Here is a 25,448-nt window from a genome sequence, read left to right on the forward strand (position 1 = left end):
GCTCTTAGTGATTTTAACTCGAACCAACGTTTGGCAAAAAGAACGAGATTTCGATGGGAAGATGAGCCTGGCATTGCTCTTAACTAACTAGCCTTAGGGCACCCCCTCTCTAGTCGCTCTCAATTAAGCTTGACCTCTACTTTAAGACAACTTGAGGTGATCATGTAGGGAATCAACATTCTAGATTCTATACAGCTTTATGAGTTTTGAAATCATGATTTCCTTGTTTTACCCATGGTAAATGTGGGAAAATAAAGAACAATTGCTTTCACTCTACGTTGTTTTAACTTGTAAACTACTTTTACCAAAGTCCGATGTATCTCCCGGACGAGTACATGAGTCATTCTATTCTAGCCATCATGGTTTGGAATTGGAATTATGATTTGGTTATCAATTCATAGCTGAAACTCATGAAATAATAATCTAGCCAGTTCATATAAGACAAACAAAAAACTATTTTATCTTATATAGTAAGTACGTATGTAATTTGATACCCTTTTTGGGTAAACCGATACGCTTATTAGTAGTGCTGCCTGCTGCGATCTACCCATCAACTAGCTAAATGGATCTGGATTGTCCGATTTGGACTTCCAAAGGTGAACTACTTCCAGACTGGATGGCGAGTCGACTGCGCTGTATCCCCCATTTAAATCCGTTTGTGTGTTGCATACTCAAGTACACAATGACGATGATATTGTTGAATATGAAAACCATGTATACATTTTCGAAAATAGAAACCTAAAAGTTGTAGATCAAACTTGCAAGTTATCTCTAACATCTGTATGTCTTGCGCTTGAGTTTAAGGAATGCAAGAGTACCAAGGAAAACCTTCCATCAACATCTCACGTACATAACTAAAGATATTTTAGTTAAACATTCTACAATTAATTTCTTATCCAACTAGTATGTTAAATGCTACTCACTACTAATTGAGCAAGACAGTAAAATACTAGTATGCCAAAAGAACAATCACACAACTAAGAAGATGGTAGAAAAAACAATTACCACCAGTAAATGGAGATGAAATCGTTAATCACGAGCGAGGAACACCTGTCCCGTGCAAAAAGAGAGAAAGTGGCTAGCTAGCTACAAAAGTACTGTACTATTCAGTCGCCATCATTCTCCTATTGAGTAAAGCATCATTCCCCTTCAAAATTGATACTTTGATCTTGAATAGGTTTCTTATGCCAACGTTATAATACATACTGCTCCTACCGAATCCGAAAACTTACGTGCACTTCAAAGAGGGATGTCAAATAGTTTGATAGCATTGAATCTAACAATGTAGCTGTCCACAGATATGCACAAACTGCAGATAAAATACTTATGCCCGCACACATTTAGTTAGTGACCCGTAGAAGGTACAATTTCTTCTTTAATCCTCCACGAAATCTTTGGCCAAAGTGGCAACTAAAAACAAACTATATGGATTCATTTTCATCATTGGCCTATACAACGAGGTTTAAGGTAGTTGAAGAGACAATAATAAACACAGCGCCAGCAAACAGTTGCGCCATCTTTTTCAAGAAAGCTAATAAGGTTATCAAGACATTTAAGTCAAGTTATCTGACCATACCACCTATATCCTATATATATTCAACAACAAAACAAGTGTATCTTCAAACACACAGTTACGCAAATGATGGGCATATCCAAGAGATGGGAGTTATTAAGTGGCCAAGACTACTGGAAAGATCTCTTAGACCCGCTGGATATTGATCTCCGACGAACCATAGTTCATTACGGTGAAATGGCTGAGGCAGCTTACGACGCTTTCATCACTGAAAAAGCATCCAAGTACGCAGGAAGTAGCCGGTACAGTAAGAAAGATTTCTTCTCAAAAGTGGGGTTAGTAAAAAACAATCCATACATGTACAGAGTAACAAAATTTCTATACGCGACGTCGAATGTTAAGGTACCTGAGGCGTTCATCGTAAAGTCATTATCCAGAGAATCATGGAGCAGAGAATCGAATTGGATGGGGTATGTAGCAGTTGCTACCGATGAAGGGAAACTTCACCTGGGAAGAAGGGATATTGTGATCGCATGGAGAGGTACAGTTCAAGCTCTAGAATGGGTAACCGATCTTGATTTTACCATGGTTTCGGCCAGTAAGCTTTTAGGAAACACTGAAGACGATAACCCTAAGGTTCACCAAGGTTGGTTTTCCATATATACATCCGATGATCCGCGATCACCATTCAATAAGTCGAGCTGTAGAGATCAGGTAATTAAATAGCTAAATATAGAATGATCTTCATTACCATTTTGTTTATATTTAGATGTTACATGCTGAGCACACCTATTTTGTAAATGCAGGTTCTGGCGGAGGTGAGAAGACTAGTGGAAGAATTCAAGGATGAGGAGATCAGCATAACTATCGCTGGTCATAGCTTGGGTGGTGCTATGGGAACATTAAACGCTGCAGATATCATTGCAAACGGATACAACAAACCAAAAGACCAACCTGACAAGCCATGTCCAGTAACAGTAATCGCATTTGCCTGTCCTCGTGTAGGAGATTCAGCTTTCAAACGTGTAATCTCAGGAATGGAAGAATTTCGATTGCTACGTATCCGTAATGCATTAGATGTTGTGCCTAGTTATCCAGTACTAGGATATTCAGACGCTGGTGCAGAGTTAGCAATTGATACACGAAAATCTCCATATTTGAAAAGTCCTGGAAATATCATAAGTTGGCATAGCTTAGAGGCATATATGCATGGGGTAGCAGGAATACAAGGGAGCAAAGGAGGGTTTAAATTGGAGATAAAACGCGATATTGCGCTTATTAATAAATCAATGGATGAATTGAAGGATGAATATCTTGTTCCTGGTTCATGGTGGTGTGACAAAAATAAGGGCATGATACAAGAAAGTGATGGGTCCTGGAAACTGATGGATCATGAGATGGATGATGATTGAAATCCAATCCAATTTTAATGGTTATGATAGAATTCCAAACTACACCATAACATCCTTTTACTCTTCTCCATGTGTATTGTTTGGGGGTTGGTCTGTACAATGTGAAATGCTGCTTGTGATTATATTTCTTAGCTCTTCTTGTAATTTCTGGTGTTTTTGTGTAAATCATTGGTTTAGAATGTCTTAGGTTCAGAGCTTCAGATATGTTCAGCCCATTCTGATTTCTTGTACGCTATAAAAAAGACAAATTTGGTTCATAAGCTGTTATAGGCTTGTTTCCCCGTTGGCTTCATCAGTTGAAACTAAGTTCCCTGTTAGGCTACATCCTCTGATATTTGTTACGAACACTGTAATACTCTAATCCAAAAGAAGTTTTCATTGATTATCTCAATATACACTCAACAGCCGAGCATGCCTTTTTCATACACAAATTGTGACATTATCTGAAACTTTAGAGTGGACGTCACAAATGCTTGTTTTCAAGAGATTCATCGGCAAACTATGCTTATATATACAATCATATAAACATGATTTTTGCACACTAAACATACGCAGTACAAGGACTTGCGTATCGGTTAAACTACAAAGAATCACATCCATCCACAAATAAGTTGGTTATGCATGCAAACACCAACCCCTTACCAAAATGGCAAAAAGAAGAGAGGAAATATAAGAAGAAGAAGATATAAATGGTTTTGGTACGTATATTTCCTAACTAATCACCGGTTGTAACAAGTTCCTAACCTTAACCAGTTGACATCCCAACTCAACTAACCCGAACTTACCTTCTACTAATGCTGGATTAAACGTATAAACAACATCCATCCCATATCCCATTATATACATGTGTATATATACTTGTTTGTTTCAGCAAGTATGCAACAAACACTAGGGAAGATTTCATCGGAGACGCACAGAGAAGATGGGAAGCATAGCAAGAAGATGGAGGGAACTCAATGGCGAATCTTATTGGAAGAACCTTATCGACCCACTAGACATTGATCTTCGGGTTAACATACTTCATTATGGTGAGATGGCTCAAGCAACTTACGACACCTTCAACAACGAAAAATTATCGAAATTCCAGGGAAGAAGCTTGTATCATAAGAAAAATCTATTCTCAAAAGTATTTCTACCAAAACATAATAAGATGTATGAAGTAACCAGATTCATTTACGCCACTTCAGCAGCCTGGGCTGGAGCATCGAATTGGATGGGGTTTGTGGCAGTGGCTACCGATGATGGGAAGGTTGAGTTAGGAAGAAAAGAGATTGTTATTGCCTGGAGAGGTACAGTTCGAACCCTGGACTGGCTTAATGATTTGGATATTATTCCAGTATCGGCTTCCGAAATATTTGGAGGAACAACCAAATCAACTGATGAACCCAAAGTTTACCATGGTTCGCTCTCGATCTATCTGTCGAAAAACCCCTTGTCACGATTCAACAAATCCAGTGCTAGAGATCAGGTATATAACAATCACCAAAATAATATTGAATGTATTTTGACTATATCATTCCATTTTCAAATCAAGTATGAAAACTAAATGAGAGAATGAGCCATTTCGCAGGCCAGGTACTTAACCAAAAGCATTTTTTCTCTTCTTTTTTCCAATACACAGGAAAGTGTTTCCATTTGCTTTACGATTGAAAAGTGCTCAAAATCATTTAATTTTCTAAGTTTTAAATGCAAATTGTGATAAACCCGTGCCTGGATATGTTAGGGTTAGTAGTGGATCTCACAGTTTTTATCCGTAAGATCCGTCTCAAGCCTGACTTACATAAAATATCTGATCCCAGAGTCGAGCGTGATGAGAAATACTGTCAGACAAAGGTGAACATTTGTCTAACCATACGAATAAGATGAAATCAAAAGAAAACAAACTACAACCTTGGTTTTTTATTTGATGATCTATTTATAGTCTTTCAAAAAGGTGCCATCATTGATATCAACATGTACTAACTGCAAATGATATATATAAACAAATGCAGGTTCTTGCTGAAGTAAGAAGGTTAGTCGAAGCATTCAAGAATGAAGAAATCAGTATAACTGTAACCGGACATAGTTTGGGGGGTGCACTTGGAACCCTAAATGCAGCTGACATTGTTGCAAATGAATACAACAAATCCAAGGAGCCAAATAAATCGTTTCCAGTCACTGCAATCGTTTTTGCCAGTCCAAGAGTAGGAGATGAAAACTTCAAACATGTCATTTCAGGAATGGAAGATCTCAGACTGTTGCGCATCCGTAATGCACTTGACTTTGTACCACACTGGCCATTAGTAGGTTACTCTGACCCGGGTGTGGAGTTAACTATTGATACACATAAGTCTCCATACTTGAAGGGGCCAGGAGATTTTTCAAGTTGGCATAACTTGGAGGCTTACCTTCATGGAGTTGCAGGATCACAGGGTAATGAAGAGTTTAAATTGCAAGTATGCCGTGATCTCGCGCTGATAAATAAAAAAACAAACAACTTGAAAGACATATACCACATTCCAGAATCGTGGTGGTGTGAACAGAACAAGGGCATGGTACAAGATTCTGATGGTTCATGGAGGCTTCTGGATAATGAGGTAGACGATGTTTAAATATAATTGTTCTTCCAAGAAGGCTAGGGATTACCAGGACTCTATCTAGTTGTTGTATAAAGAGACTAATAAGACTAAGTCATCTGTAGTATTCTTGTGATTTGAAAGCTGAATAAGAATAACACTGCCACCGTATAACAACCATGACTGCACCATCATCACCAAGACATCGTTATCAACAAAACAACAAAAAAAATCATTTAAATAGGAAGGTAAAAAGGAACCTGGTCCAACTGGATATAGGGGTGAGCTTCGACATTTCCTCCTTAAGCAAAGATTGAGTCATCTCTTCATGAATGAGATAAAAGCAACACCATACAGCTTATAGTTAACAACACTAAAAACCACTTGCCATGCTTTTCTACACTTAAAACACGGCAAAGTTGCATCTCACTCATTTCGTCACTTAACATGTTCTTTCCAATAACAAATCGCATTCCATAAAAGGTAACCAAACAAAGTTGCTCACCTATAACAACCAATCTGATCTCCGAAATGTTTCTCTCCTTTGATACTGAAGTTACTCATATATGACAGACTCCAACTTGAGGTACTCATCTGCTCCATCAACCAAACGCTGCATCATACAAATGCAAAAATAAATATATAGAATGTGGCCAACAATTACTTTTCTAGTTGTTAATATTACAGCTACGACACTGGCCACTAGCTAACAACTTTTATTCACGGTGCAAGCCACACAAATTACTACTTCTATTGTAGTAAATCACAATTATCTAACTTGTAAACATCTCGATGATGAATTTCAGAAAATTATACTGCCAATTCATAAATCTGGGACATAAGCACCATAAATCCACAAAAGTAAACAAACTTTAAACACAACTTGAACTATGAAGTCAGCCTTTGACAAACTAATGTAGGTGTTTCATGGGCAAAAGCAAAGCAGATAAGATAACAATTTAACTCAGTGAATGAGCCAAAGTTAGCTGATTAGATCATTGAATGCATTTCTTTCTTGAAGTGCAACAACGACCACTAATAGTACACATGGAACTACTAGAGCTAGCAAAAATTAAGTGTAAACATAAAAGCAGTGACAAGAGGTCGCCGTGCACACCGTTGGTTCAATAATAAGACTAGGTAAAGATACAACATTATGAAAAATACTTAGAAAGATGAGAACACAAAGTAAATGATGATAAGTCCTTTAATTTTCAGAAAGACAATTAACCATTCAACAAGTAGAGAAATGGAAATTTTTCAAGTGTCAATGCGCACTTTGAAGGTCACTGTCTGTTTAAGTAAGCAGTAAATAGCCATCAGAGCTTAGCAAGCTTTCATTTATTTGATTTGCCTATTATTCTATAATTTTTATTAACTTCATCCTCGGGCAGATTGATATATTGACTTTCAGTATGGTGATTGTACTCTTATTTACGAAGAGCGACATACACAGGTGGAGTCAAATCATAAGAGAAGGTGTATCTGTTTCCATATTGCACTTGAGACGAGAGATTATAGTTCCGGAAGAACTAGCTAACTGGACCAAGAAAAACAAAATGACACAGCAGCCAAATAAGTTCTAAAGGTGGAACAAAGACAATATGGGTGAAACATTCACAGTTAAGAAGTGCAGTAAGTGACATAACCTATTTGTAAATTAGATGTAACTCGGAAATCCTTATTGAAGGGTGTCACTCCGAAATGGGTAGTGAAAGAGATAACTCAGAAATCCTTACTGAAGGGTGTCACTCCGAAATGGGTAGTGAGAGAATTTCTCCAAATTCTCTCAAATTATTTATTATTAAATAGTTATATAAGTCAAACAGGGAACAAAAGTTCCATGTTGCATCTAATATGCAGCAGAAACCCAGACTAAAATTGTCAACCAACTTCAAAGAATAATTTGTGAACCAAAGAAAAATCATGATCAAGGTACGACAATGATCCATCAATCAACACATTTACGAACTACTAGAAACGTTTATTTAAGAATATAAGGTGTTCCAAAAACTTCCAAAAGTAGGAAATTAACATAAATGAGAGGATGTAAGGGATCATGCCTATTGTTGTTTTGCTCTTTTCCGCGCCATAAAACGTTCTTTCGCTGCAGATAATGCGGCTTCAGGTTTTTTATGAAGATCCTGGTCTGATTGATCGGCAATTGGTTTAGGCACTACATTGCTTACTTGAAGACTGTCAGTGGGTACAAATTTCCCGTCTGAAGTGTCAACATTTGTCTCAGAAGGAGCAGAAAAGCCAGCTCGATCACCATCTTTCTCACGTCTAGAGCTTGAAGGTGGTTCCATCACGGGACTAACATCTCTTTCTGAGGTATCGGCAATAACTTTCACTTCCTTTTTCGCTGCCACACTAGATTCAACCCCTCCAGCACCAAAAGCGACATTTTTCCCAAGGTTGAAGTAGAAGTCACTAATGTCACTTTTCTTGGTAGCCTTAACGGAAAAAAAAAAAGATTGTAAGTTGAAATGTCAAAACCAACATAAACACAAAGCATAAAGAAGACATCTAAGGCAGAGGACAAAGCTTATCATAGATGATATAAAGTAACCTTTTATGTCGTACAGCCCGATAATTCTGGGAGTTGCATGACTAAAAAGAAAAGAGGAAAAAAACTCAAATAAAATATGACGGACATGAGTGAAGTATGGTTCCTTGCACAAAAAGTTACTTACATCATCTTTTTCCTCACGAAGCTCGCGTATTCGTTCTTCTTCCAACCATTTTGCCTGCTCTGCAAGTTTTCTCTTGTACGCACCTGTGACGAACTTTTCTTTGTCTCCAAAGAGATGGTCATCTTTGTTTCTCTCTTTAGCAAGTTTCCTCTCATATGCAACGTCATGCTCTCGTTCTCTTTCTTTAGCCTTCGCCAGTAAAGTGTGGATGTATTTTGACTGTAACAGATGAACCAAGTTTTCAGAGATATAGCTAATTCCATAAGGTACAACTACCTATATGAAAGATGCAGATTGAAAAAACCCATTTATTTTTTACTGGAATTCAATATAAAGGATTAACGGTGTCCAATAGATTGGAAATCAAGTGACAAGCAAATACCTGTTTCTCTTGACGATCCTGTATGATAGGGCGTGCTGTTCTCTCTTTCATTTCTTCATAGACCCCATCATAGTCAAAAACCGATGGATCCTCTTCCAAGGCTTTTTTGTGCTGCTCTTCAACCTACAGAAATTACCAATGCAGCAAACATATTCATTAAATGCATACAAAAAGTTACAAAGAAAAAGAAAAAGAAATTAAAACCAAAATTGAAGAACGTAAAAGAGACCAAGGGTTTGTCCAAGTTCTTACATCTCTGAGAACCTTCTTATTGACAGCTTGGCGAGCAATGTCTCCACCGATGTCTTCATCAATGTCGTCTGAAAATATAAGAGGATGCAAGGGAGGTTTGGATTGCTTTTTCTGTTGGGATGGTGGAACCCTAAGCTGCAGACCGTACTTCTTCATTCCAGATTCTCCTTCCAAACACCTCTTACTCAAGAAATTAAGCTCTTGTTTTGCTGGGTCAATACTCTATACAAAAATCACAAAAATCAATACTCTATACAAGTTCTCTACTTCGTAGAAATCAAACACAAAAACAGCACATAGTCTAATAACTTGGCAACCAAACCTGGTTGTATGTCGGTGTATATTCGTCTGCCTAAGAATTACAGCTATTCAGTCACTTTGTGTTCTAATGAAACCCTAGGTTAGTTTTGGAATTAACACTACAAGAAAAAAATATCTAGTTCTATCAAAATAATCTTTCTACTCCGCTAAATTCGAATAGTTTTCGTTAAAATCTTTAGAAAAAATATCATAACCTATCGAGAAATCACCCAACCATTAACACAAACAATTGACAGGCTTTTATATCAACAAAAAATTTTGGGTTCAACCATGCGAGAAATTAAAAATACCTGAATTATTAATCTTATCACGTATTTCTTCAAGAATTATGAAAGATTAGCTCCCTAATGTATATCTTTCCCCGAAGAACAATCTCCACTCCTTCTCTCTGTATCTTAACACGAAAAAACCCCTTTTGTTTTGTTAAAAAGAAAAAAAGGAATTTTTTTTGGTTTAAATAGTGTACTAATAAACGAACAGGGCCACAGGCCCACAGGGCCGTAAGGCGTGAATGTTCCGACTCTGTCTGGTTGAGTGAGCCATGATAACGAATCAAGGTTTCAACTCGGTTAAGATTTAAGAAGATTTCAGAAATCATAATCCCTCAATTCAATTCCTTCATCTTTTAAGTGATAAGTTCTTCTGGTTCGTCTTCTGTAATTTTTCCACAAATGAGTAGCGGATTAGGGTTGAGAACTTGGGGGTTAAGATTTATATCAACAACTGAGAGATTTTCTCCACTTCCACTCAGAGATTTTAGATTTTCTGTAAGCTACAAATACAATAAGCTACTCACCACTTGCTGTTCCAACAGTTCCGACTCAAAGACCACGAACAAGAAGAAGAAGCAGAAAGTAATTGTAATATCTGGTCCTACTGGTGCAGGAAAAAGTAAACTTGCTCTAGAACTTGCTAAAAGAATCAATGGTGAAATTATCAGTGCTGATTCTGTTCAAGTTTGTTCTCATCTCTCTACCACTCTCTCCATTTTTTATAATCTTGGGTTTTGCAGGCTTTGCTTTTACTTATGTTTGACAAATTTTTGTAAATTCTGATTTTCTTAATAAAATTCTAGGTTTCCTGTGTATTGTAGGTGTATCAAGGACTTGATATTGGTTCTGCCAAGCCTTCTCTTAGTGATAGAAAGGTAATCATTTCTTATTTCTCTAAAGATTTTCGATAGTAAGTGAATTTACCATTTCTTGAAACCTTTTGAAAAGGTGATGATAATTATTCATTCTAGTTTATGATCCTAAGCAAGGGCATTTTGTTCACATAATTAACATAATATTTATTGTGCAGACAATGTATATGCTCTTATGTTTATTTTGTTTCCTCTCAGGATGTGCCACACCATTTGCTTGACCTAAGGCCCCCTTTTGAAGGTACTGCTTATCAATCTGATCCAATTGTATTATTGTTGACATAATCCTCTCATTTGTTTGTACTTGTTGATGTTTGACATCTCTGTGGTATTCTAGTTCTGATGTTGGGATTATGTTGGAACTTAGTTCTTATAAAAAAAACCTGGAATTGAATAGCATGTGTTTTTTCTAGAGTATTCTGTCGGGCAATTCTTCGAGGATGCAAGACAAGTTACTGAGGAGATTATCGATAATGGCCGTGTACCAATAGTTGCTGGTGGGACTGGATTGTACTTAAGATGGTATGCATTGATTGTACGGTACTTCATCTTGATTCAAGTTTTACTAATTTGTTTACATGCTACAAACTCTACATATAGTAACTTTTTAATTTATCCTGTAGCAAATGGAACATTTGAGTTATCAGTTTCTCTTGTCTGTGTGGTTTGGTCCAAGTCATACTTGTTTTTATCACATTATCTTGTTCCATGCAAAAATATTTGTTTTATGTATGCGAAAGTTTGAACCTTTTACAGTTTAATTGAAGTTATGTAGCCCCGTAAGTTGGCTCTCTAATAACTTTGCTGTGTCATCTTGAAAATTCTTTAGGAAAAAGGATTTCCAACCCAATTGACATAGTTCAGGATGGAATACTACTTCTGCAGTGCGTTGGTCGAGCTTTGCTTTCATGTTGTTCTACGTAGAATATTTTCAAAATCTAAAGAACCATATTCTGTAAGAGATAAGATATGAAAGGAAAAACCAAGCAGTGCGTTGATTGAGTTTTGCTTTCATGTTGTTCTAGGTAGAATATTTTCAAAATTTAAAGAACCACATTCCATAAGAGATAAGATATGAAAGGAAAAACTAAAGACATCCTCCTCTGATCAAATCATCGCCAAATTGTTATCTGATAGAGCTTTCAGAGTGTCGATGGACATACACCTGTAAAAAAGGACTTTAAATTGTGGATCATGCATTTCTGAACACACTAATTTGGAGTTCATGTCCTCCTAAAGGCTATAAAGATGAGTTCTTCTGATCCTTATAGTACCCACTCCAAACTGAATACTTCTACTAGGATACACTAGATGGTCCCCCTGCTCAAGCCTTTTCCACTTGTTGCTCCCTCAACACAAGCCACGCCAGTTTAAGTTTTTATACTTTTTCCACATCTACTGCCATGTACCATGCTTGTATTAAGTAAAGGAATCTCATGTATCTGATACTGTAATGGTCCCATCTGAGTAACATTCTCATGAAGCCTTTGCTAATTTCAGTAATTTATCTCGTGGCAATAATTTCGTAAACTGTATTTTGAATGGAGATCTGAGAAAGCTTAGCTTTCTAACTTTTTTGTTATTTTCTAACAAACAAAACCATTTTGGTACATCTTTCTTTAATCTGTGAGTATGTGCAGTATTTATGTTTTCTTTTTCTGCGTGATAGGGTTTCAGTGTTGGTTGTTTTTCTAGAAACCAGTAAACTTGCATCTGCGTGACATTTAGGTGTGGATCTTTGAAGACCTAAAATGCTCATGTATGCTGAGTTGATCATCTGAAACCCAATGGTGTTAATTTCGATTCTAAGACATTCTTGGGGCCTTACCTGAGGCTGAAGTGAACTGATTCATACTTGTGACCTCCAGTCTTTGCTAAGATTTTTATAACTAAGAATAGGTAGACTTTTTGTCATTTTAGTTCCAAATGCATAAATATTCTAATTTGAGTATGTGGAAATTAGTGATAGCTTTCCTCTAGTGTTCAAACCTATCTGATACTAATAGCAATATCAACTGATAACTTCTAAGATGAAAGTTTAATAGGAAGTAACAAACCAACAACAGCCTTTGCCTGGTCTTTGGTTTTCTTGAATCAAATACATAGTGCTGGTTGTTTTTTTTCTTTTTCTTTTTTTTCTCAGTGGTATTTCTTATTTTTTCTTTTTTTCTCAGTGGACAATTTCAGACCATGATTTAGTTTCAGAAACAGAAAGTTGGATAAGATCTAATTGTGGCTTTATAATGATGAATATTACTGAAAAGGTACATATATGGGAAGCCAGATGTTCCAAAAGCATCTCCAGAGATTGCTTCGCAAGTGCAATTGGAGCTTAGTGAATTCCAGAAGAATGAGGATTGGGAAGCAGCTGTACAGTTGGTGGTAAAAGCTGGTGACTCGAAGGCTGAAGAATTGGCACTCAACGACTGGTATCGCTTAAGACGTAGCCTTGAGATAATTAGGGTTAGTTTCATTGTTCTCATGCTAAAGTTGTGAATTTATGTTTGCTAATTATGCAAGGCTCTGGATCAGTCAATATTATTTGTTGACAAAAGAATGGGTGTACAATGTAGACCCACTTGCATACAATGTAGACGATGTGTGGTGCGAATGAAACATCTACGCACTTTGTGCCAGTTAGTTGCACTTTGATATTATTTGGGCATTTTCACCATTCTGTGTCAGCTGCCAGAAGCGGACCAACTTACAGATTTATTTTCACATGTCAGGCAAGTGGGTCACCTCCATCTGCTTTCCGAGTACCCTATGAATCTTATAAGCAACAGTATCAATCAAAGTTATCAGATGACTCCCTCGATGACACTGTTTCTGGTGATGTGCTTGGAGAAAAACTTTCACAGGATTTGGACTATGACTTCATGTGCTTTTTCCTTTCAAGCCAAAGGCTGGATCTTTATAGAATGATCGATTGCCGGTGCGAAGATATGCTTTCAGGTAATCTTTGCTGCTATACTTAATACTCTACATTGTATTGCAATTTCAGATGCTTGGCCTTAGTTTTACTTTCCCAATCTTTGAGAAGTGAATGAGCTACAATTGTTACGTGGTATACATAGAAAATATATGAAAGATAAGTACCTATCCTTAACAAATATCCACGACTTTTTTTGCAACTTCTGCACTAACAACTGAGCTCTTCATCTATCTTATGCTAAGAAATATGACACGTTGCTTGCTACTCTTGTACCTCAGGAATTTCTTTATAATAAAAGGTACATTAACTTGGTATATTGCTTGGTGCCAGTTTTCAGTTCATATCTGATGCAATTAAAGATGGATACTTTTCCTTGTCATATTCTATCCTAGTAGACGAATTAACAGGAATGTTAAATTTATTTTCAATGAGTTCATATCTGTGACTACAGTATTTTAACGTAGTATTGTATGAAATCCTTTGTGTGGGTGGGATAGAATTCTTAGTTGATGATTCACTGCATAAAATTGTCCATGCAGGTATGTAGTTTTTTTTTAACATATATCAAGTACTTAATAGTTTAAAGTTTACCATATAAGTTGTATATTTCGATGATACCAGTTTCTGAGCAATGAAAGTAAATATTGTTATCTGAATTTTAACAGTCAAGACTTACTGGTTTGGTTTTATTTGTCTTCAGTCTTGGTGTAATCAAGCTCACCTATCTTAGGTTTTGTGCCACTTGTTTCTGAACGTAGGAAGCGATGGAATTTTGGCCGAGGCTTCAAGACTTCTTGATATGGGTCTTCTTCCAAACTCACATTCTGCATCTCGAGCAATCGGTTATAGACAAGTAACTCTTGACGTTCTTTGAGTAATTCTGTTTCTCATATCCTTTTCACATAGCATGCATTAAAATGATACGAGTTATTGCCATATAAACGCGTATCTAGTGACATGAGAGGATTGTGGATGGAAAAAATCCTTTATTAGGTACAGCTTATGCAGTTGAGTACACAATTATCTGTCCCAATTTCGTCATTTTCATCAGTTACGTGTTATAAGCTGCTAATATGAAGCAACTTCTGGTCAAAAGTTTTCAGGACTATTTTGTTGAACATATTGCAAAAACTCTGTATGTAAATATTATCAATCTAAGAGCAGTTGTATTTATATCTTATCTCAGGCGATGGAGTATTTACTGAGATGCCGGGAACAAGGTGGTAGGAGCTCCCCCCAAGATTTCTACTACTTCCTGACAGAATTTCAGAAAGCATCTAGGTTATCCATCTCCCCCGAGATTACTGCATTCAATTGGTTCTAATTTCAACTAAATTATCTAAGGAAGTTTCATTCATAACATTGGAATCAATTTTAGAACTGTATATTATTTAATTTCTGCCAATGTTGCTAGAGCTATTGTAGACTAAGTAGCCACAGATATATCTCTAAAAGGTATGACGTTTGCAGATAGCATGTTTATGTGGCTCCTAGACCTCCTACTTTAAGACCCAACCCAACCTAAAATCATGCAAACTTATCGATTAAAGTAAAAAATGGGTTCTACCTTGTCAACCAATGGTGTGAAAACAAATTTGGATAAGTACAAGGTACCCCATGGCCATTTTTAATTATGATTTCATTGAGAAAACTGACATATTTGACTGTGCAATTAACATATTAGAATTTCTTGTTTCTCTACTTTGGGTAACTTGGATAGTTTAACAGATTTTTCTGACAAATAGAAAGGCTGACTTTACATGTTCAATGGATGAGATTAACACAAAATTATTTTTCTTTGGTTCCCTTCATTTAGTATATTTTGTTTGTGCAACGATATATTTGAACGAAGGTTTCATGACAAATGGCCAAGGTCTTTTCTGTTGTGCCCTTCTGGGTCCGCTCAATTACTATCTTCTTTAATTGAATGGCATTATAAGTTTCATGATATTGATGCTGCATTAATGCCTGGATATAAAGCTTCGGCCCTACCTGCATTAGCTAGCATGCATTTAACTAGCACCATTTATGTTTTACTGAATGATTTACTGCAGAAATTTTGCGAAAAGGCAAATGACGTGGTACCGTAATGAGCTTATTTATCACTGGCTTGATGCTTCAAAACCCTTGGTAAGCTAACTTCTTTTTAATTTTTCACATGAATACTAGGGAGGAAGGATAGAATCATGATTCAAGGAGCTCTTAATTATCTGTTATGGTTTAATTTTTAGTATTTACTTTGGTTGATAGCATTTTTGGTGTGATAAATGTGGAGTAAAAACTGGTTACAGTAAGTTCATCAAAATAACTTTTACTGAAGCTAAAATTCTTTGTGATAAACCTAATCCTAATTTGTTGCAGGAGAAAGTACTCGACTTTATCTCTGCTGCATACCATGACCAAACCGGAAACATAGTGGTACCTGAATCACTTAGAATGAAGAAAGAGCTATCGAATCGAAAGCAAATATCCATGTTGAATAGTTACCGCAGTAAAAACAGGTTAATATATGTTAAAATAAAATTAACACCTTGACCCTAGTTCTATCATCTTAAGTTTAAGTCGGGGATTCTTGAAATGTGCAGATATTTTGTTTCGCGTGAAGATTGTTCTGATGTATTGGATTGGATTAGAAGGACTCAAGGGGAAATCAGTGAAGTACTCTGTGAATCTTCATAGGGCTTCCATTTCTACTCCAAGAAATCAAAATTTGGAACGAAAAACCGAGCAGATTCAGTTTCTAGCAAAGGTGAGTTCAGTTTGGTTCTTTTTATGTTTTTACTATAATTTATCTTTTCTCCAATGTGAACAAGCACTACTTGTTGACGCAGTGAATTGAATGGAGGCCATGATTCGGTGCTTGCAACTTCAAACTGGCATATGTTTACAAGGTCTTGGAACATAGTTGACTATAATTTTAGGGCCTGTGGTATTAGGATTCGTCTAGCATATGTCAGTTCCCTATTTTTCTTCTGCTTCTGGGATGAGAGTTTTTGAGGGTAGAATAATATTTGTACTCAAATGTATGTTTGTGTGCACTTTGCTTACGTAAATGTACTGTCTTGAATAGAGGTGTTCACCTTAAGATTTTGATAGCGGTTTCAGGTTCATTTGCCTAGTCCTAGAGCAGAAAATCTGCAGAATAGATCTATACCATTATGGTTGTAACTGATTTGTTGTTAAAATAGGTACATGTAAAAAAAGAAAAAAAAACCATGCAGGTAAGATTTTTTTTTTGCAGGTCTCGGGTTCCTAGTGTGTTCTACCTGAATGTGGAGTTTGTGTGTCCTGAACCTGTCTGATCATACATGCAAAGAACTGAGCATCAGTTCTGGTTTCCCCACAGAGGTGAGGAAACCAGGTGCTGAATTTTAAGGATAATTCTACTTCTACTAGAGTTGAATATCTTTACCAAAATTAGTTCATTAGCAGATCCGAATGTAAACAAGCTAATTTTCTTACGGGTATGGACCATCAAAATCCTGCCCACTTGTGCGCTGCCGACGGTACCATTCCGAAACTTCTTACCTGCAAGAGTCACAAGCTAGTGTAGTACATATTCAACACTACTTTATGAATTTGGGACCAACGTAATTAATTCAATATGTCGGGTTTGACAAAGGACATCTACTAAATTAAAGACTTGTATCTTAAGGTCCAACTAACAAGAAGAAAAAAACCAAGGAGTAGTAGTATTGCCAATTTCCCCTAGCAAACTTACTTGCATTTAGCTATACCGGAAGTACTTCCATCAAATATATTATTATACACAAAAGTTGTAGGACGACCAAAAAAAGATTCCTGGTACAATTTGTTTTGGTCCCAGGAATTAGCTGATTTCAAGTAATTGTTCAACTAATTTTATACTCATGAGTCCCGGATAGGTCCAAAAGCAGGAATCCCAGCACCTTTGCATGCATCGACAACATCTCTACTGCCTTCGGGATTGCTAGTTACAATCACAACCTGAGCATCCCATTTCTTCGCGGCATCGATACTCAATTTTGCTACGTTCGGCCGACCAAGAACTGCCGTATCGTGAACGATAACCTTGTCCTTTGGAAACCCGCTCATCATTTGTTGTATCTCTTTCCCAAAATTCTGCTCAATCCCTTTAGCAACCCAAATTACGCAGACATCAGCTCTGGATGGTTGCAAAAGGAATGATAGAAACACACAGATTCCTGATCCTGTTGCTACTAATACAACTCTTTCGTACATGTTGACAAGGTAGGGAAGACCAGCAAAATGAACTCCTCTGACCCATAAATGACTTGGAGGATTTGAAACTAAGGTTTTAGTGAAATCACCTACTGCACCAGCTAACATCATATGTTCATTCTTTCCATCTGATATGATTCCGAATGCATGCCATTCGGAGAATGGTGATGGACTAATTCTCCCAAGGATTCCCGCTTTTATTCCTCCTTCGAACTTGATTATGGATGCGTGATTTGAAGGAGTAGATATCCTAACGGGTACCCGTCTTACTGTTAGCCATGGGAGGATGATAACAATAGTGATGACTAACGTGATCCAAAATTCTTGAGTTTTGATGAATCTGGATGAACTGAAGTCGTTGGTTTTTTGATATGGTTCATAAGAATTGGTAAGAACGATGAAGACCCATACGAGAAGGAGGGAAGTCCAACCAGCAAAACGATGTGTTCTTTCGAAAACGTTATGATGGAGATGGCGAACAAGAGGAAATGCTGCCAAGGAGGAGAGACCGATGAGAAATAAAAGGGAAGAAGCAACAGCAATGATCTCTGAAGAAGTGCTGTTTCTATCATTTGTTGATAAAAAAATAATTTTTTAAAGTTTTAATAAAAAATTATAATTTATTGTTTTATTTTGTGAATGAAACTTTTTACCCACATCGTGGAGTTTCCAATTTTTAATAGTTTTAAGAAACTATATAAATCTTTTAGTCCCACATCGGGGAGTTTTTCTTCTTAAGTTGTATTTGTCAATTATATAAACAAATTCACTATTTTTGTAAAATCTATGGGAAAGGTGTTGCTCTATATTTAGAGGGACCCCCAAGGGAAAAAAATATCTTATATTGTTGTCTCAAGCGTTCGAGATTTTCCTTTATGGTTTTTTCGGAGTTGCCAAGCTCAAGTTGAGCATCTACTACATATGCTAGTAGTAGGTGTATTAGGGTGTTTTATCCTGGAGATATCCGTCCTGTGAGGGCTATAGCATCACTCTTGAGTGTAGCCGGGCGCTAATGTCTTAAGGGCAACGTGTTGAACACGTGACTCACTCTGTTTTTCCAAAGTTTTGCCTTGTTGCTGTTGCGGAGATATGGGAGCTCATTCGTTTCATCAAATCGATCACTTCCATTATAAAGGAGCTAAGTATCAATAACTTTTGCTTATTTGATTTTTCCTTGTTTTTGATTATTGCACCCAACAATCTTAAGACATTATTTTGTAATAATAAAATGGTTGGTTGGTTTGTGAATCATGGATGTTAATTGTGGAGTGAAAAACAAAAACGAATTTTTGGTCAGCTGTAGAGTTTCGAGTTTATCTCTTAACCTAGAAGGAATTTCGATGAACCCTTTTGACACAACGTAGTAGACATCCTGATAGTTACCCGTAAAATTTCAGAATTTTTGGAGTTGTAAAAGTATTTTTTGATATTTTACAAAACAGAAACGTTCCTGAAAAATTCTGACGGGCAGAATTTTGTTGTTAACTAAAGTAGTTTTTATGGGGTAACCATGAGTTTTTTGATATGGTGGTTCAAACGAAGTTTATAAATCTAGATATTATCTTCAAAACTCATATTTTATCTGAACTAAGGTTTGTGAGATGGTGTATTAGGTGATTGGGAAATTACCGTGTCCGTGGTCAGAGTATAAACGAAGTTTGTGACATGAAATTGAAAAGGAACATGGCTACCAGGCGCATGTGGATGAACACAAGTCTTCCAAAGCTGACAAAGGCGAGAACATCAAACACAACTCTAAGCATAGTCTTCATAAGAAAGGTATGTTTCGTAAAACTGAATCCGGCATTACTTTAATTAAGGGTGATTGTTATGTTTGTAAAATTCCTGGCCATACGGCAGTAAAGTGTAGACAACATAAAACCTTAATAAGTAGAAAGTTAATGCTAATTTAGTTGAAACAAAAGAACCATGATGTCGGAAGTTATTTTAATAACCAATGTGAGAGACTGGTGGGTGGACTCTGGAGCCACTAAGTATGTTTGTTGAAACAGAGACCTGTTCACCTCTTATCAGAGGATAAGGGATGTCGAGAAACTCTATATGAGTAACTCATCTGCGACAGAGGTTGCATAAAAGGGAAAGGTCGAGCATAAGCTCATATCTGTAATATTCTCACACTGAATGAAGTTTTCATGTTCCGAGCATATGAAATAATCTTGTATCTTGTTCTCTTGAAGATGGTAAAAGATTGAAGATCTTAATTAAATGTGGAAAACTTGTTATAACTAAGGGCATTGATTTTTTAGGCAACAGTTATAGGACTTAGGGTCTATATAAGTTTAAGGAAAATCTGATGAAGTGAACATAGTTGATTCTTGTGCTTTCTTTGTGTGTCTTTGAATGTTTTGCATGGTAGACTTGGAACCGTAAAATTATAAGTCAATGTATAAACTGCCTAGCATAGGCTTCGTACCCAAATTTAGTTTGGATCTTGAACACAAAAGTGAAATGAATATGCTATAAAATCTTTTAGCACAAATGTTCATAGTAATTCTAATCCCTTAGAATTAATTCAGTTAGGCCTAGTTGACATGAGTTCAACCCAAAACCACTATGGTAAAAGATGGTTTATAACTTCCGTAGATGATTGTACGAGGTACTATCTTGTATACTTTCTTAGGGATAAGGATGATGCCTTAGAAGCCTTAAGATGTATAAACTTGAAGTTGAAACCAATTAGAAGCCTTGAACATATTAATTGTATCCTTAAGGATATAATTACCATGTTGATTAGTTCAGGATTACCTGCGGTCTTGTGGGAGGAGGAAGTCCTCTTAACTAGTATATCCTGAATATAGTACCCTTAAGGATCAGATAAACTCCATATGATTTATGGAAAGGTAGATGACCTTCTTATGAATGCGTCAAAGTGTGGGGGTGTTTGACTATTTCATTCCTCTTCCTAAAAGAACTAGATAGAAACCAAAAATGTTGATTGTGTCTTCATATAAGGTATGCTGTATACTTCTACATATAGATTTTTGGTTGGTGTTCTGATTTTTCATACTTTGGTGTGATTTTTCTGACTTTGTTGTGAATACTATTACATAATCTAGGGATGCTGAGTTCTTTGAACATGTTTATTCTTAAACCTGTACCTCATTAGAGATGTGTTGTTGATCCCCTAGATTTATTTTCAAATAGTCAGAACTTATCTTAAAGGAAGATGAAGTTAAGGTTGAGCCTAAGAGAAGTAAAAAATTAGACTTGAGACTTCTTATGAAGCCGACTTCATAACATGCCTAGCTTAGTCTAAGCCCTGGACTTGTAAAGAAGCCTTGATATCTACTGAAACCCCATTCTGGTAAGAAGCTTCATTTAGTGAAATGGACTCAGTCCGTCGGAACCTGACTTGGGAGGTTTATAGTTTACCTCCAGAGAGTAAGACCATGAGATGTAAATGAGTCTTTAAGAGGAAACATTAGGTATATGGAACTGTAGAAAAATATTAGGCTAAGTTGGTAGCTAAAGGCTATAAACTAAAAGAAGGTGTATATTTCCTTGATTCTTATTCACATGTGACGAGATTTACTTCCTTGAGATGCTAATTGTTATTGTGTCATAAACAAATTAGAGATACATCAGATGGATGTTAAGACAGCTTTTCTAAAATCGTGAATTAGATAAAGAAATTTACATAGACCAACCTGAGGACTTTGTAGTGAAAGGTTATGATGACAAAGTTTGTAAGTTGAACAAAATTTTGTATGGTTTATAAAATAAGCACGTAAACAGTGACATGGAAAATTTGATCATGTGATAATGTGTAGTGGATTTAAGTTAATGAATCTGACAAGTATATTTACAAGTAACTTGTTAAGGATGCCTGTGTGATTGTATGCTTGTATGTTGATGATATGCTTATACTTGATACAAACATAGATGTGATTAATTCCACTAAAAACATGCGCTGAATGAGAACGTTGACTTGAAAGACTTAGGCCCTGTTGATGTAATCTTAGGGATGAGGATTAGAAAATAATCTAACATATGTAGTCTTAGTCATTCTCATTATTTGAATTTGTGCTTAAGAGATACAATCAGTGTGATTGTAAGCCTGCTTGTACTCCGTACGATTATTCTTGTAGACTCAAGAAAAAAGGGTAATGGAGTATCTTAACTTGAATACTCAAGAGTTATAGGATGTCTGATGAATTTAATGAACTGTAAGAGTCCAGACATTGCCTATATTGTGAGTAAGTTAAGTAGATATAATTAGTCCAGAGCAATAGCATTCAGATGCACTGAGTAGAGTATTATGGTACCTAAAATACTCTATTACCTTTTGTTTGATTTATCAAAGGTATCTTGCTGTCCTTGAGGGACTTTGTGATTTAAACTGGATAGTTGACTCAGAGGAGTCTAAGTCTACGAGTGGATATGTTTCACTCTAGCATCAGGGTTTGTTTTTGGAAGATTTACAAACAAACATATATTGCTCAATTCATTATGTCTGAGAGTATTGAGTTAGATAAAGCACGAGAGGGGGCCAAGTGCCTAAGATGTTTTTTAGAAGACATTCCTCTCTGGCATAGGCCTGTGCCAGCTATATCTATACATTGTGTTAGCCAAGATATAATAGCTAAAGCTGAAAATAACTAATCTCAATCGGCGTTATTTCCATTGATTGGATAAAGTCCAAGGAGAATATCGCGCAATCTTTGACGAAAGGTTTATCCCAAGAGATAGTTAGAAATGCATCAAGGGGGAAGGGGCTTAAGCTCATAAATTAAACTTGCCATGAAGGATACTCAACCTTGCTGACTGGAGATCCCAAGATCAAGGTTTCGAATGAGACAACTAATTTGTGGTGGGTAAAGGTAAACACTATCAGAGAATTTTATTCTCTGTCCCTTCCCTATGGTGTAGACGTGATAGTGTGACTGCATGTGAAGGATGACTTTTAAGAAGTCTTAATGAGTTCTATAGTTTCAATTTAAGATTGAAGTGGGGTGTAGCAGTAACACTCTTTATGGAAACTCACCTATCTGAATGAGGAAGTGGGCCGCTTCCTATGAGAATATGAGCTTTGATTCTCTAGAGCATTCTGAGAAACAGGATATGTCCAGGGCCAAATTGGACAAAACAACACGAGCTTGGCAGCAATCTTGGAGATATCACCCGTGGTTGTTATCACGAATTACATCAAATGCTAGAAGTTCAAGACATAGTTCACTGTCTCTATCAAGTAATTCCGGTAATACCTCACTAAGCAAAGGTTCAAGACCTCATGGACACCTCTGCCTAAAATGGTATTTCCTGCGCTTTTTATGTGATTTTCGTTTTGATGGTTTTGGTATTACTGGAACTTAGGACCTAAAGGTCACTAAGGGTTCACTAGTTCATGCTTTTTCACTTTGGTGAAAGATACCTATAGTCTCACCATGTGAGAACTAAAGATGAAAGCTCTCAATACTATTATGATTTATGCAACCCATAGTATGACCCTGGGGTCAACACACTTTTGTGTGAGGGAGAGGACGTAGAAATGACTAGTATGATTTCAACACTTGCACGATCAGTCTGTTTGGATCGTGAGGTTGGGATGTTGATTTACCAAGATCTATCTGTGTTTTCATGTCTTATTGAGTTTTCATTCATGTGGGGGATTGTTGGAAAACGATTAATAAAAAAATAATTTTTTAAAGTTTAAATAAAAAATTATAATTTATTGTTTTATTTTGTGAATGAAACTTTTTAGTCCCACATCGTGGAGTTTCCAATTTTTAGTAGTTTTAAGAAACTATATAAACCTTTTAGTCCCACATCGGGGAGTTTTTCTTCTTAAGTTGTATTTGTCAATTATATAAACAAATTCACTATTTTTGTAAAATCTATGGGAAAGAGGTTGCTCTATATTTAGAGGGACCCCCAAGGGAAAAAAATATCTTATATTGTTGTCTCAAGCGTTCGAGATTTTCCTTTATGGTTTTTTCGGAGTTGCCAAGCTCAAGTTGAGCATCTACTACATATGCTAGTAGTAGGTGTATTAGGGTGTTTTATCCTGGAGATATTCGTCCTGTGAGGGCTATAGCATCACTCTTGAGTGTATCCGGGCGCTAATGTCTTAAGGGCAACGTGTTGAACACGTGACTCACTCTGTTTTTCCAAAGTTTTGCCTTGTTGCTGTTGCGGAGATATAGGGAGCTCATTCGTTTCATCAAATCGATCACTTCCATTATAAAGAAGCTAAGTATCAATAACTTTTGCTTATTTGATTTTTCCTTGTTTTTGATTATTGCACCCAACATCATTTAGGGTAAGAATTAGAGCAAAGATCAACCAAGCAATGGCAGAAACACCACAACCGCTATGTACTCCTCCAAGGCATTGAAGAAAAGAAGTTGTTGCAGTTCTTATTTGTACCGAGATCCATGACCTTCCTAAGACCTTCACTGCTAACATGAACACGACCCTTAATATTGCTTCACTTCTACATAGAACAAGTGCAAGTATATTGGCAATAGAAAAGAGAGCAGCCTTTTCTTTTGCATATGGGAAACGCCCGACTGCAGCGAGAACTATTCCGATAATATTTAACGTAAAACAAACAACAAACAGCCGTTTGTAGACGGTAAAAAGCCCCTGATCAAGTAAAATGATCGAAAGTCTAGATTGAGGTTTTTTGGGTGGTAATTTCCTCAGCAGTGATTCTTGTCTCTTGGTGGATGGTTTGGATCCAAACGAAGTCTTAAGAACGGAATTCTGTTTCTCGAGATCTTTTTCAAAGAAGACCTCTAAATCTACTTCTTCTTCATCCTCATAAATGGTATCATCATCATGATCATCCTCGTCGTCGACATCTAAGTCACAGAAATGATTACTAGGTCGACTTAGAGACCTATGAAATGATCCAGTTAAAGATGTCGGAAACACCTTGAAAGAACTCTTTTGAGTCCATGGAAGCCATACCCACGTTGCATTAGACGGCTCTTTTGGTGCTTCAACTATAGGAGTAGTTGCTATTGAAAATGGACTTGTTTTCTCCGGATTAATTTCAAAGGCAACTCCACGACAACTTGAAAACCTTGCTACTTTGTGTTCTGCCATTTTTATTGATCACTTGTCAGAAAAGAGATTGATCAAGAGAAAGATGTAGCAAATTGAGAGACAAGTATCATGCACAGACTAGAGAGAGAGAGAAAAAAATGAGTTGAGATTGAATGATTAGAGATGCCCATTCTGAGAGCCTATTTATAGATAATTAAGTGATGAGAGTAAAACAAAAGAACCGAAGAAGAAAGTCAAGAGTCAAGACATACCATGCAAGCATGAGAATTCTTGAGATTATACTATACGACCTGGTAAAAGCTTACCAACGAGTCCTGTCATTGGGATGGAATAAATGGATGCGAGGAGGGAAAGAAAATGCCACTTTGTAAGATAAAAAGTTGATTGAATGATTTTTCCAAAATATTCCGCAATTGATTATGTTTCGTTAATTGCCCGACCTTCATCAAACACACCAGTTGTTTTCATGTGCATATAAAATATAATCCCTGATTCTAAACATGAAGACCGTAAGATTCAGTCACCAAGGCCTTAAAAGTGATTCAATCACTGATTATGAGAAAAACAAAAAGATTCAGTCACCAAGGCCTTAAAAGTGATTTAATCATCAACCACGCCAGTTGTTTTCATGTGCATATAAAGTATAATCACTGATTCTAAACATGAAGACCGTAAAACTGATTTTCAGTTCTCAAAATTTTGATGTACTTTTTTTTTCCTCTCACAGATATAAATACATACACAAAGGAACAGGACAACGGAAAATCGTACGATTACGTCAGTTGGATGCTACGAATCAGCATAAATTAAATAATCACCCTCTTTCTTAACATCTTAAATCCCATTATGATGTTTGATTTATGATTTCTTAAAATAATTTGACTTCTCAATCTTGTTAAATCACTGAATAATTTGGCTAAATTTGTGGAAAGTTGAAAAGATGATGGAGAAATGAAGTAGGGAAGGGTGAAGAGTTAAGACTTCG

At 36.5% G+C, this 25,448-nt stretch overlaps 5 protein-coding genes across 9 annotated transcripts; 3 read left to right on the forward strand and 2 right to left on the reverse strand.

Moving 5' to 3' along the window:
- The first annotated feature begins 1,549 nt into the window (after positions 1 to 1,549).
- On the forward strand, positions 1,550 to 3,214 carry LOC113304516 (phospholipase A1-IIgamma-like). The gene is made up of 2 exons (XM_026553650.1): positions 1,550 to 2,227; positions 2,320 to 3,214. Exons 1-2 carry the CDS (start codon positions 1,640 to 1,642, stop codon positions 2,923 to 2,925), a joined length of 1,194 nt encoding a protein of 397 aa, XP_026409435.1. The 5' UTR covers positions 1,550 to 1,639; the 3' UTR covers positions 2,926 to 3,214.
- Positions 3,215 to 3,635: 421 nt separating this feature from the next.
- Positions 3,636 to 5,516, forward strand: LOC113302257 (phospholipase A1-II 1-like). Its single transcript, XM_026551148.1, has 2 exons — positions 3,636 to 4,393; positions 4,917 to 5,516. Exons 1-2 carry the CDS (start codon positions 3,848 to 3,850, stop codon positions 5,514 to 5,516), a joined length of 1,146 nt encoding a protein of 381 aa, XP_026406933.1. The 5' UTR covers positions 3,636 to 3,847.
- LOC113302258 (nuclear speckle splicing regulatory protein 1-like) lies at positions 4,815 to 9,548 on the reverse strand. Of its 4 annotated transcripts, XR_003336716.1 has the most exons (8): positions 9,422 to 9,548; positions 8,811 to 9,032; positions 8,559 to 8,681; positions 8,177 to 8,395; positions 7,544 to 7,936; positions 5,986 to 6,093; positions 5,741 to 5,804; positions 4,816 to 5,663 (listed from the first exon to the last, which is right to left on the reverse strand). XR_003336716.1 is itself a non-coding variant. In XM_026551149.1 (6 exons), the coding sequence occupies exons 2-5, from the start codon at positions 8,964 to 8,966 to the stop codon at positions 7,544 to 7,546; spliced, it is 891 nt and encodes a 296-aa protein (XP_026406934.1). In that variant the 5' UTR covers positions 8,967 to 9,032; positions 9,422 to 9,548; the 3' UTR covers positions 5,757 to 6,093. The 4 variants fall into 4 exon arrangements, 1 of the variants encoding a protein (XP_026406934.1); XR_003336715.1 differs by having other exon boundaries at positions 4,815 to 5,804; XR_003336714.1 differs by lacking the exon at positions 4,816 to 5,663 and having other exon boundaries at positions 5,763 to 5,877.
- Positions 9,549 to 9,748: 200 nt separating this feature from the next.
- LOC113302259 (tRNA dimethylallyltransferase 9-like) lies at positions 9,749 to 16,450 on the forward strand. 2 transcript variants are annotated; one of them, XM_026551151.1, is made up of 12 exons: positions 9,749 to 10,087; positions 10,225 to 10,278; positions 10,474 to 10,516; positions 10,689 to 10,815; positions 12,540 to 12,738; positions 13,005 to 13,230; positions 13,969 to 14,063; positions 14,397 to 14,491; positions 15,265 to 15,340; positions 15,572 to 15,711; positions 15,796 to 15,959; positions 16,042 to 16,450. In XM_026551151.1, the coding sequence occupies exons 1-11, from the start codon at positions 9,803 to 9,805 to the stop codon at positions 15,887 to 15,889; spliced, it is 1,434 nt and encodes a 477-aa protein (XP_026406936.1). In that variant the 5' UTR covers positions 9,749 to 9,802; the 3' UTR covers positions 15,890 to 15,959; positions 16,042 to 16,450. The 2 variants fall into 2 exon arrangements, with proteins under 2 accessions (XP_026406936.1, XP_026406937.1); XM_026551152.1 differs by having other exon boundaries at positions 10,689 to 10,797.
- Positions 16,451 to 16,799: 349 nt separating this feature from the next.
- Positions 16,800 to 24,610, reverse strand: LOC113303970 (adenylate-forming reductase 06235-like). The gene is made up of 4 exons (XM_026553060.1): positions 23,702 to 24,610; positions 22,691 to 22,692; positions 17,934 to 17,996; positions 16,800 to 17,849 (listed from the first exon to the last, which is right to left on the reverse strand). The coding sequence occupies exons 1-4, from the start codon at positions 24,500 to 24,502 to the stop codon at positions 17,078 to 17,080; spliced, it is 1,638 nt and encodes a 545-aa protein (XP_026408845.1). The 5' UTR covers positions 24,503 to 24,610; the 3' UTR covers positions 16,800 to 17,077.
- Positions 24,611 to 25,448: the final 838 nt, after the last annotated feature.

This window comes from Papaver somniferum, chromosome 8 (genome assembly GCF_003573695.1).
Source record: "Papaver somniferum cultivar HN1 chromosome 8, ASM357369v1, whole genome shotgun sequence".
NCBI lineage: Eukaryota > Viridiplantae > Streptophyta > Magnoliopsida > Ranunculales > Papaveraceae > Papaver > Papaver somniferum.

Bases quoted from the DNA above. Each gene is read 5' to 3' on its own strand.
- LOC113304516 (XM_026553650.1), top strand. From the start codon at position 1,640: ATGATGGGCATATCCAAGAGATGGGAGTTATTAAGTGGCCAAGACTAC. The intron at 2,228-2,319 runs GTAATTAAATAG...TTGTAAATGCAG, and splicing joins AGTCGAGCTGTAGAGATCAG to GTTCTGGCGGAGGTGAGAAG.
- LOC113302257 (XM_026551148.1), top strand. From the start codon at position 3,848: ATGGGAAGCATAGCAAGAAGATGGAGGGAACTCAATGGCGAATCTTAT. The intron at 4,394-4,916 runs GTATATAACAAT...AAACAAATGCAG, and splicing joins AATCCAGTGCTAGAGATCAG to GTTCTTGCTGAAGTAAGAAG.
- LOC113302258 (XM_026551149.1), bottom strand. From the start codon at position 8,966: ATGAAGAAGTACGGTCTGCAGCTTAGGGTTCCACCATCCCAACAGAAA. The intron at 8,682-8,810 runs GTAAGAACTTGG...TAATTTCTGTAG, and splicing joins ATAAGAAGGTTCTCAGAGAT to GTTGAAGAGCAGCACAAAAA. The intron at 8,396-8,558 runs GTATTTGCTTGT...CATCTGTTACAG, and splicing joins AGGATCGTCAAGAGAAACAG to TCAAAATACATCCACACTTT.
- LOC113302259 (XM_026551151.1), top strand. From the start codon at position 9,803: ATGAGTAGCGGATTAGGGTTGAGAACTTGGGGGTTAAGATTTATATCA. The intron at 14,064-14,396 runs GTAACTCTTGAC...ATCTTATCTCAG, and splicing joins GAGCAATCGGTTATAGACAA to GCGATGGAGTATTTACTGAG. The intron at 15,712-15,795 runs GTTAATATATGT...TGAAATGTGCAG, and splicing joins AGTTACCGCAGTAAAAACAG to ATATTTTGTTTCGCGTGAAG.
- LOC113303970 (XM_026553060.1), bottom strand. From the start codon at position 24,502: ATGGCAGAACACAAAGTAGCAAGGTTTTCAAGTTGTCGTGGAGTTGCC. The intron at 17,850-17,933 runs CTCCTTGGCAGC...TTGGACTTCCCT, and splicing joins TTATTTCTCATCGGTCTCTC to CCTTCTCGTATGGGTCTTCA.